Genomic DNA, 12,286 nt, shown 5'->3' on the forward strand with positions numbered 1-12,286 from the left:
TCCCCTTGCACAGGGTTCCCATGAGGCAGCTTGAAGCAGAAACAGAGATTGTAGGTGGGGAGAGTTCCCTACGTGCTGTCTGGTTGCAGGAGGGCTCTGCTCTGTGTGTGTGTTGGGCTGTGAAAGCTCAAGGTAGGTTCTTGCTGCACTCAACTTCCCAGTTTGGTCTTGCATTCTCTATATGTAATATAGTGAGAATATTCTCACTTTGTAAGAAGTTGTACAGTTAGTTGCCAAACCAAAAACCCCTCATACTTTGATGCAGCTGCCAATGGGTACATTGTGAAAATTACGGATACAAAGGTTTAATGTACAGTTAGGGCTTAACTGAAGCTGCAAAACTGTGAATAAGCCCCTCAAAACATTAAGTAGGATTTCAGGCTTGGAGGGAAGAAGAGTGTGATTTTTATGGCTATGATTTTATGTGCCGATATAAACTGATTTAAGGTTTTCAGAAGTAACTGCTTCTCATGTTTTGAGGTGATTGACTTGGTAACTCTTAAATACAGTCCCAAGACAGAACAATAATCAAGCCTAGACCTGTTATGCTTTTAAAAAGCATCTAGGAGTCCTCAAATGACTTGTTAAAACCACTTTCCTTATAGATGCAGTTGGCCTGCAAATTTACATTTTAGCAATTTAGCTGAAATACTGAAACACTGAATGTGAGATGAATGGGAATTTATGTTCTTGAGCATAAATATTACAAGTTCAAAAATAGCCTCCCAAGTTAAAACTAATTCAGTACTGTCTTCTTAAGCTAAAGGAAAATTGGCTAAGATAGACAGTCTTGCAGACAACTGAAGAGGTGAAGCCAGGTTTCTTCAGGTCCAGAAGGTTATAAGAATTCCAATTTTAAAACATCACATGTACTTTTTTTTAAGGAACACTGAGGAGCTACCGTGGGACAATATTCATAGTCATACTCTCCAGAGAATACGTACTGCAATGCAGTCTGGACTAGGATTCATATGAGGTCAGTATTAGACATACTGGAAAATATTTTCAGATTTTGTTTAAAGATTGCTTTCAAAAAAAGTGTGTTAAAAGCCTTCTGAATTCTTTTCATAATCTCGGAATTCATTTTTACTGACAAGAGTTTTTGATGAATTCCATCAAGCTGGCATTTATTCCTTACAAAGATGGAAGCATAGCTAGAGTGTTCTCTTGAGTTAATGATCACAAGCACTTGCTGAAATCATTCAAATCACATGAAGAAAAGCACAAGATGAATGAACATACCAAAACTGCATGTATTTCTGTAAAATTGTACATGTAAGGTTAGTCAAGATTTTGGATCAATTGCTTGTTACCAAAAATGGAGTTAGAAGTGGAAAAAACAACCCCAGAGTTTAATGAAATCTTTTTAATGGAAACTATGGTTGTATAAATTCAGTTTAAGGTTTACTATTTACTTAAGCACAATAAGAGCTACAGACACTCGTAAAAAAAAACAACAAAAAACCCTTCTCCCCACCCATATTCCCCCAGGTCAATCCTTAAAGTTTAGGAAAACACAGAAGCTGCACTTCACAGAGCAATAATTAAAAGGATAAAAGAGTACAGCTCCTATCTGTCATCAACTAATGTCCTTCACAGACTTTAACTCCGGTCTTTTCCAGGTCATCAACATTCGAGAAAAAGCTGCAATACTGTCAGTACATTTTTTCTATTTTTAACACTCATGTTCTATCCAGGAGATATCCTGGATTTGTACAATCTGTTTAAGAGGTCACTGCATCTTTTATTTGTAAAATAGCAATGCAAAAAATCCTGAAAGTGTTGTACTTGTGTTTCAGTAGTGTTATTGCTTTTAAAATATACATTCAAAATATACATACATTTAAAATATACATACTTTTCAATTATTATATCAGATCTGAAAATTTTAAATTAGAATACAAAGAGATCTTAACTCAGAACAAACCACTTTATAGTCATTGCCACAGTGCGTGGTTTAATTGCATGCAAAACATTTGGGAAGTTCCCTACACATTTTTGTTTCAGACATCTTTTTGAACCACATATGAAATGTATCATTTATGCTAATCATAAATTCAATCTTTCTTTACAATTCAGGTTTAAGCTCAAATCTTACAGAAGTAAGAGTTTTTCAAAAGGCTGAAGGGGACACTGAAACCTGGCCATGGTTCAGCAACTAAGGACTGCAAAAAAGCAGCTGTGTTGTTGAAAATAGACATGTAAATAATTTATAGAATTAATTACTTTATAATCTGGTAACAAAAAGTATTATTAGGATGGAAGTCTGAAACTTTCAGAACAGAAAGAGAATATTACTTATAAAACTTACCTTTAGGTGACAAGGAGGTTTTAGATAAGTTTAAATGTTTCAGTCCCTTTGGAAGTTTGGCAAACTGGATGCTCAAAGATGACACACCTGTTGGGGGAGCAAAGAGAAAAAGGGTATTTTCAGGTTAACTGTGTGATCTCAGGTTTTCCCAGCAATCACACCAGGGGCAAACTGCACTGGTGGAACTACAGGAGGAACTGCACTCACTATGAGGGTAGACCCAAAATGACTCCGTCTTTTATGATCATAAATCTTTGAAATTACTGTAGTAGTCAAGATCCCCTTCTTTGCTAACCACTGAACAGATAGGGAATTTTGTTGTTAAAAATCAGTGGGCCACATTTAATTAGCTTAAAAACCATATAATACACAGTTCTGAGAAGGAGTCAAAGGAAAGATATGACACACGTCAAAAGGTTAGCACTTGGAAAATCTGGAAGCTTTATGGTTCAGCCAAAAAAAATCAACATTAAAAAAAAACCCAAACCCAACCACAAACTAAAATCCAACAATGGCACCTCACATGAAACTTCAAATTATTTTTACTTTCTTTTAAGAGGAAAGGCTGTCAAGGCAAAAGAGACACCCACATTAGGTAATACTGCCCTCTTTTTCTGAGGTAAACCCTAAGAGCTTGAAACCTCCACAGAGTCATAATGGCCACTTAATTCCCTTACAGCAGCCTGCAGGTTACCAGCCAGGACACAGGCTTGGAAACAACCACTTGCAATCCCAAACAGTAAAAACCCATTGAGATGCTGACACAGACTGGACTACCTCAGCACAAATCCAAAACAGAGGAGGAAGGGGGGAAAAAAAAAAAAGGAGAAAAAAAAAAAAAAAAAAAAAAAAAAAAAAAAAAAAAAAAAAGCCCTTTCTCAGTGTATCCAAGTTCCACACTCCATAAATTTAATCCCCCCATTTAAGCAAAAGATTGAATTTTGATTAAGAGGGCACAACCTAAATAACAATGGAACCAATCCATGAAAAATTTATTAGAGGAATAAATCAACACAGAAACTCCAGCCTTAACCTGAGGTATGAAATACAGTCCTCTACAGGAACTCACTCGGAGAGGAAAAAGGCAAAGGGGGTAAAGCCTTTTAGCTGATTCAACATACAATAAATGAAAAAGCTGATACACTTCTGCAAGTATGAAACAGACCACTAGTATGTCACATACATATGTTTACTCCACTTTGATCGTGTTTTACCTCACTGATAATGAAAGAACAGCTACCTTGCAGATATTGTTGTAGGGTTTTTTTTAATGCTGTCTGTAAAAGCATGTTCTGTATGCTGGGGATAGATGCAACGTCTGTGCAGCTCAAAACAGCATATTGTATTTTATTTATACTGCCAAAATATTAGATGCATGACACCTTGACATTGTTTATTGCATAGCACAGTGGTAACTGTATATCTTCATCAGCTTCAAGCATGAGTGAATCAAGTCATGTTAATAGGATTTCCTTTCATAGCTTTACTATTTTTAAAAAAAAAAATTTTAGCTCCTCTGAAGTAGGAGGCTCAATCTATCTTAAACTGGCCTCAGAATCTATATTCTGTAACTGACTGTCCACAGTTGTTCAGCTGGTTTAGTCACAACATATACTTTCAAAATCAAGTTAGAGTTATGCTGGGAAAAGAGGAGGAAAAAAAGAGTACAATCAGAATGATTAAGGATATCACAAATGTATTTTTTGCTGTTAATCATTTGGAATAAGACATGCAGCAAAGAATTTTAGCACTCTGTCTTTAGTTAACGATCTCTAGACCACTTATCACTCTAGCCAAGCTTAACAATTTTAACATTCTATCAGCACTGGGGGTTGAGGACCCACCCAGTTATAAAATACAGGGAACAGGTACAGAAAAGTGCTTCTGGCCCCTGAACACTCTTTAAGTCACTATTTTTGCTAACTTCATAACAAAGATGAGAGCTCTAATAGCAGAAGTAGAGTAAAACCACAGCCAGGGACACAGTTGAATTTGAGTATCTATAGGCTTCAATACGTTTGTTTTTTATTATTTTTAACAAAACGTGAGATTAGATTTTGATTCTAGTAGAGCCAAAAGCAAAACTCTTTATTGTTTTAGCACGGCTAGATTTTAAAACCAAGATTGATAATAAACTTTCCAGGTATTAGTCTCACAAATATTGACAGTACCATAAAGGGAAATCAATCACAGATTAAGACACTGGTCTCAGTGTAAATCACTTTATATAAACACTGCTTTGTATTTGAACTGAAGCCAGGTTCTATGTCTTAAATTAAACTAAACATACTTCCCATGTTACTGGAATACAGACATTAATGTAATTATATGATGTCTTTAGTTATTGGTAGTCAATAATATACTATAGCTTAGGGTGTTTCTTTGTTCAAACAAGGCACAATGGTATGTTCTTCCCCATAATTCACACAACTCTGTGTTATTTCCCTTGTAACTGTAAAATAATCTGGTTGAACTTCCTGCTCCTGCAGGTGATTTTTCAAGATTTTCCAAAATCGGTATGTTTACATGAATATCCATTATGCCAGCTTTTTACTTGTGAAATGCTTGCTGTCCCTTCTGTTTAATGCAGCCAAATCTACCTTGTACTCAGTGAATATCAGATCACATAACACACAGATCTTTCTTAAACTGAAAAGCTGCAATATTTGCACACTGCAATTATAGTTAATTTCTTTTTAATTCTGTAATTAAAAGGTCAAATCTTAATTGCATGTGATGAGAGACTGAGATAATGAAAAAGCCCTAATAATTTTTCTAAGCTGTAGTTTCTGCATTTCATTTGTATCTTTTATGTGGATACTGCCAAATGGTTTGAATCTACATGTTTGTTGCAAAGAAAGTACCCACACTGATATGCTTTAAAAAAAAAAAAAAACACAACAAAAAACAACCACCTCTGCACTGTAGAATATCTACCAAAAGTTTGGTCATTTGTCTTGCTTTCAAGATAAAAATGAGTTCCTTTAAAAAAAAACCAAAACTCTCATATTACACAATCTAATTACATTTCTTCAAAAACAGAATCAACAATGTAACAGCCTTTTTTCTGGCTTACAACAGAAATTTTTGTACAACGCAGTCAGGTCTACGGCACACTATAATTATAATAATGTTCTTCAGCAAAACACTGGCTTTCACATGATAAGGATTCTTAAGGAGGTTAAGTTCTAACCAGCATGCAAGAGGTAATCAGAAAATTATGCAATTCATGTGAACAATTTTAAATAAAAAAACACTCTGAACACGTTAAAAACAAAAATATTTTCATACTTGTTTCTAGTCAAAAGGAAGAGGCATACAAAAGAGGAAAGGATAAAAATGCTTTCCATCTTTTTTTCCTCACTGAATCAGCAAGAAAGGAGAGACACCTACAAGACTCTGTGTTAACAACATTCTGAGTCAATCAGGTTGTAATCAAAACGAACAGTTTTGCCATATTGAATCATGACAGCAAAGAGACTGGAAAATTTCCCCAAAACAAATCAAATAAAACAAGAAAAGGTTCACTGTATAAAATTCTTAGTTTTCTTCTGTCCCAACAGAAGCACAAGACGGTCTGATCCCAGAGCGCTGTGTGCCTGGAATGCATTAAGTGAAGCAAATGGAAATCTCACATGGGCAGCACTGAAGGGTCAACTTCAGACTGAAAGAATGTAACCTTATTTTAAAAATAAATGCCTCTCGGGTGAAAAGACAGTAGACAAGGGAGGGGAATGACTTGATATGTACTGAAATCATGCCTAGCGGTGCCTAGTCTGAGAAAAGCTGAGCTGTTCAGCTTGATTTTCTATCTTGTGAAGCCAACAGCACTTTGCTCCATAAGGATGCTAGTTATGCCAGTATTGCTGAACATCGCCAAGTACTGGCAATGCAATGGACTAGCACAAAGCTGAAAAAATAAATAGTTTCAGTACTGAAAATAAATATGGAATTACGGCTGAAATAAAAACACAAAAGCATCAGGAAAATATAATTCAAGCAACAAAGTTTCCTCATGCTTTATCTTTCAACTGATTACATTGCCTTTAAATGTGCACATCACTTTATTTACTCTCTAATCCTAAACAGTCACTGTGTTCTATCTTCCTTTAAAATAAACCTCTATGAAAATGTAATGAAATCTAATGAAATCCATGGTTGGTTGAAGACATTTAAATATTTCTCAACAAGCTAATGGATATGTATAAATCAAAAAAGAATAGCAATTCTCAGTCATTTGTGAACAACAGATACAAAAGCGTTACATACAGAACAATAACCTATTATTCAGACAAATCTGAATGGAGCAGCAGTAACCCTCCTATTACATTTGTAGAAAGAGAAAAATACAAATGTTACAGTACCTCTGTCTTCAAGCGGATTGCTAGCAAGGTTGATCGTATGGAGTCCTGAGTTGGGATTATGGGCTAGGGCACCGGCTAGTTTCTGTGCAAAATCTCTGCAAGAAAAGAAAAGAGAGGGAGAAAGAATCCTGTTATCTCTGCTGTCAACAGCACATTCATAAGCTTAAAAGCATCAAGGGATTACTAGCCAGAAGTGGCCTATCCTACCCCAGAGAAGTAACCGATTCTTCACAGTTCTAAACAACGCTTATCTGGCTAATTTGATATCTTTCAAAGCAGGTTATTTTATTATATGTTTATTCTGTGATCTGAGAGACTGAAGGGCACTCAATCAAAGGCTCAAACTGCTCTTCATAAAGATCTGAAGATATAAAATAGGAGCTACATAGAATAACTGAAAACTTGAGCACACTTTTTATCTCCTCCATGCCACACGTGTGGGATATATACATCAACTGCCTCCTTTGCTCTCAAGCCAACCCTCCCCCCCTCAATTGCAGCAGCCCTCTACCAACAGTCACTCAAACAGATGGGCTTTGCAGCATATCCAGAAGGTCAAAAACCAAGGAGCATTTCTGGCCTTGTAAAAAAGCAGGAATAGTGCTCTCAAAGAACAGCGGTATGCTTATGAACCGCTCTTTGCTTGCTTTCTTTTACAGTGAGAAGCATCAGAGTACATAACTGGCCGACCATAGCCCTAGCAATGTGCCCCAACAATGGTATATCAGTTCTATAATGCTCACAACAGCCAGGCCAGATAGCACAGAGAGCTCTGAACTAACTTTAACCAACTATGGTAGATAGCTGTAGTAGCATGACCTACCTCTGTTCCATGTCCACTTAAGAGGCAAGGGAACGCTGCCCCATATGACAGCACTTTGCTGCAGCTGTATCTACCACCACCCACAGCACTAAAATCAAAGCTATCAGGTTTTCCTACACAACCACACAGTCAAGACTTTGGTAGAAGCATGTTCCTTACATTAAGTCAAAAGGCTGTTGGCTGTTATCAGCTCTAAGACAAATCCTCAAACCTGTCCCTGTACCTATGGGGAAGCTTTCATGTATAAAGGGACTAGCCCTACTTGTGTGCTTTTGTTAAACTGAGACAATAGTTTCAATGTTCTTACTTCACCTAAGTTAGACACTGAGGTAGAAATCAAAAATACGCCTTGAGTTTTCTTCTCTCTCTGCCTTGAAGTACATTATCTTAACTCCTGCAGGCCAGTGGTGGAGAACCATCAGCTACATTGCTAGAAGAGTGATAATTAATACTGCCCTCTTTCCTCAGGACAGATCCTGCCTACCATAAATCTAGTAGATCAGTCTGTGTGCTGAGAACTGCAGTGGAGGTAGCATTCTCTTCCAGTATCTAGAACAGAGTGGAGACTGGACAGCAATAGCCTCAATAGCTTTTAATTTATCTGTTGTTGCAAGGAGTGCAGAGATGTTCCAGGGAAGTTTAGTTTCCCTTTGAAACCCTATGTCCTTAAACAGACTCCCAGGGCTAGAACAGGTTCCAGCACTGCAAAAGCATGACAATGGGCTGCCTTTAGGAAAAGCTTATTCTTTTCCTAAAATACAAGTAGCATGTGAATACAAATACTCAACAAAAAGAAATTCTGGGCTTGAATCTCTGCCACATGACAGGCCTCAGGGTATCCTGCTTTGTTACCAGCTGCTGCTGCAGAAGACTACATATCTCCTGTAGGCCCTCAGTTACATTTGCCAACATTCTGTGGATACCCTCCAGCATTTCAAATAGCACTAGATGCCTGTGCTTAGGCAATTGAAACAAGCTCCTTATGTCCAGCCAAGAAAAATGAGGTTTTGAGCTAAAAAACAAACAAAAATGGCGAGTTCTTCATGGGGAGTTTCCTCCTCTTCTTTGATCCCTAACAGATTCTTGTCATTAAAGTATTCTACCTACACCTCCAGGCTCACTTGTGAACTCTGCTCCAGCTTTTGCTAGCAGTCCAGGCAGGGTTACCAGAACTTCTTGGACAACTGGGGGTGTGTGTGAACTACTTAGCAAAGGCACAGTAAAACAACTGTCACCAGAAAGCACTGAATTACCTAGGTAGGGTGTGTGGGTCTCCAAGGCCCATTTTGGAAAACACTAATACAATTTCCCCACTCCCTGTGCAGCCTCTACCATAAAGAGAGGCAGCTGGGCTCTGCTCACTAGGCAATACCCCTTCTCCTCCTTTATCCACTCTTTGCTTCAAGTTCTAAAATGTATTACTTCTTTTGGATACGCACTTCACAAACAGAGCGTGCAATATAAGCCTGACACTTTCTAAGCATCAAACTTACTCTGTATGCATCGCACAGCCATGCTTGCCTGAACTGTGGACATTTAGGCTTGGAGGTAAAGCCCAAAAAAGACTCAATTTAATTATACATATAGCAGAGTAAGGGTATTTCACCAAGGGTAAGAACACCACAGATCTGGAAGTCTCAGACAAACAAAACAATTCCACAGGATCTGTCTAGACAACATTCCTGTAACAGAGAAAAAGAGAATGTGCATAGGAGGAACTAACACTATTAGGTCTAAGGACATTCAGAGCCCATCCAGCAGGGGAAGATGAGACACAAGGTCACTGTCAAGAGCCCTTTGGGTACCAGCATCAGGCACCCCTGCTGTTCCCCCTCTGTCATAGCTGGCCATTCCCTTTGGAACACGGCTGCAGAGGATGGTGTGGGAGGTGATAGGGACATTCTGCCTGCCAGCTTTCAGAGAGCACATAAGCACAACAAATAGATCATTTTCACTAGCTCCTGCAAACAGGCCTTTGCAGACTGAAGAATCCATCTTGCAGTTTCATGGAAATGAATATTCTGGTTATCACATATTGCTCCATTCCTCTAAAACACCTCAGGGATGTAACTCTTTTCAAGCTCATTTGTTCAGATCATCCTGAACTATTCTCCTTCCCCTGATATCTGGATATCGTTCACCCTAGTTAGCATCCTAACTAGCTATCCAAAATAACCTAGACTGCACCCTTTACATCTGTTAAAGAAATGGCAATGGGGATAAAATTTTAAAGAGCATCCACACTGGCACACTTATCAGACAGGGAGTTTCAGCTGACAAGCTGTTTTCCCCAACATCAAGTCCACACTTCCCTAGTCCTGGGTCCTTATAACTCCTGCTGCACAGTAGTTTGCTGTCTCATCAGCTGGGAGGGTGACAAGTGTTTATGGCACCATGTCCCAAACTAAATCACAGAAATGAGTGGCTGGAGATCAAAAAGAATGGAATAGTCCTAAACCAACTCTGCTGCAGGAGGAAATATGCTCTTGCAGTTGCACAGGTTATTTCTCTAAGCACTGCTCTTGGTAGCTCTTTCTTAACCCTGGTCTGGCAATCTGTCACAGCTCATTAAAAATGACTGGTCTATAAGCTAGGTGAAGTGAAGATACCCAGTAACAATAGGATTTCCTCCTAGCAAGCAGATATGATAACTGGCAAAACTGACAAATGCGTCCTTGACAAAAACAGACAATGCTGACTGGAGCAGATACACACCAAGGCATGTAAATGGAGACAAGAAAACCGAAGTCACAGGTTATCTGTCACGTCCCATTAAAACCAAAACCATTTAATCCAACTGTGATAAGTTAAGGTAGGCAATGTGCAAAGGTAGTCAATATATCTTTTAATATTCGTGATTATCACTGAATTTCATAGTATATACCACAAGATTAAAATCAGGTGCTTATATCTCAAATGACAGCTACTAATGGCAATACACTAGTGAACAGAAAGTTTAGGTGTAATTCCTAAGGCCACTTCAAGTTTCCTGTGACATTTAAGCAACTTCCTTCTAAAGGTATTTCAATGCAACACCCATTTTAAAAAGGGGGAAAAGACCCGAAGAGTGGAAGAGGAGATGACATAAAGTACACCAAATATTTTCCCTGTGTTTCTCTTCTTTATTTTTAACTCAGTTTAGTGTTGTGCTTCTCCCAATTCTCCACTGCTTTTTTCCATTAACATAAAAACTCATTAGACTTTATCTTGTCTCCATAGTCTTGTATGCTACTCTAACATTAAAACAAGCTACAAATACTTGCAACTGATCTAGTTTGTACCTTGAACTTTGCTTCTATTTCCTATGAAGGGAAAAAAAGCAAATATCTACTAACTACAACTTACTGTATTTAAAACTTATGCAAGGATTAAATTGTATGGCTTACCTCTATGTACCTTTCTTTTAAGGCTATGGCAAGACTTAATTAACTTAATTATCTACTTTCTTGCTTTAAAAAAAGTTGCTAACTGTAATCCACAATAAGATAAAAACAGCTCTCTTGTGGACAAAACTATAATCTATTGTGAGATGGAATAATATGCTTTTTTTAACAAAACCTCAAACACTTTTTTAAATGACAAAAAGGTATTCACACTTCTATCAGCAACCATATTTAGAGAGGAACAGTGTCTTATGCCTTATCCGATCCATTTTGCTCCACTTAACACAGCTCTCCAGACAGAATGTTAAAAACCATCAGTTTAAATGGTTTTCTTGGACATAAGGAACCTCCGAAAAACCTGATGACAAGTTTGTGACTACAGGCTCCTCAGAAGAAGGTAGACATTGAGGATGAGGTTTTTTAATGCTTATTCTGGCTAATACACAGCAGACATCTTTTTTTTCTGGGAGTAAGCAGTAATTAAAACAACATTTCAAAGGAATTACTTACGTTCTAAGCCCGGCATTCTCTAATACCAGTTCTTCCAATCGACTGGACCTACTCACCACTCGCAGTATCTGCTCACAGACATCAGTGGACTGTCACAGAAAAGACAGAACAGTGTTAAAGAACACAAACATGGAACAGCCAGTTACTGAATTATAAACTGTACATCTTAATGGGATCCAGAACATGGCCAGCTTTTTGTCATACATAAACAGTAAGTAAGAATACCAGGAACATCCCAGAGAGAGAGTCAGATGGCAACAGAGAACTTCTGGAAAAGAGTCAGTGAAGCAAGAGGCAGACTAAAAGCAAGTAATCTGTGAAGCACACCACCTAATCATAGGGGGCAGAATTTTTCTAATGATACTAAAACACCCAAACCCTGTGATTCAGAAAAAATGCTCAATTTTTAAAAGAAATTTTGTTCATATGCATGCTAATCATTCAGAAGAAAGTGGCAACTAGTGCAAGGAGAATAAAGCTTGACCAGGAATGACAACTAAACACAAAGATGTTTTAAGGCAGATTAAAAAAAAAAAAACCCAACAAAACACCAAACAAAACAAAAACTCAAGGGCAAAAGCATTCTAGCTAGAGGTCCTCCAAAGACTGTAATGACTAGTGCTTAAGGGTCAGTGTATTTTAGTATGAAACCTTCCAATCTCCCATCTCACGATCTTACTGTTGTTGGATTCTAGAATTTGCATGAACATTTGCAAGTACCATGAACAAAACATGGTAACAAAAGAGTTAGTTTGCTGTGCTTGTTCAAATAGTAAGACAAAACCTTAATGATTCAAAAGCCATACAGTGAACTCTGTACCTCCTCACCTCTTATTATAATCTTTTATTTTGCTTCTGGATTTGCCTTTTCCAGCCCCCCACCCCCCCCAGCAGG

At 37.8% G+C, this 12,286-nt stretch overlaps 1 protein-coding gene across 1 annotated transcript in view; it reads right to left on the reverse strand.

The window, feature by feature from the left end:
* CARMIL1 (capping protein regulator and myosin 1 linker 1) overlaps positions 1–12,286 on the reverse strand; it is a 191,802-nt gene that overhangs the window by 86,664 nt on the left and 92,852 nt on the right. The window contains exons 10-12 of the mRNA XM_026841413.1: positions 11,392–11,480; positions 6,676–6,770; positions 2,312–2,398 (exon numbers count right to left, since the gene is read on the reverse strand). Of these exons, the coding sequence (XP_026697214.1) occupies positions 2,312–2,398; positions 6,676–6,770; positions 11,392–11,480 (271 nt within the window). The remainder of the gene's footprint in view (positions 1–2,311; positions 2,399–6,675; positions 6,771–11,391; positions 11,481–12,286) is intronic.

This window comes from Athene cunicularia (genome assembly GCF_003259725.1).
Source record: "Athene cunicularia isolate RWA chromosome 2 unlocalized genomic scaffold, athCun1 chr2_part1, whole genome shotgun sequence".
Taxonomy (NCBI): Eukaryota; Metazoa; Chordata; class Aves; order Strigiformes; family Strigidae; genus Athene; species Athene cunicularia.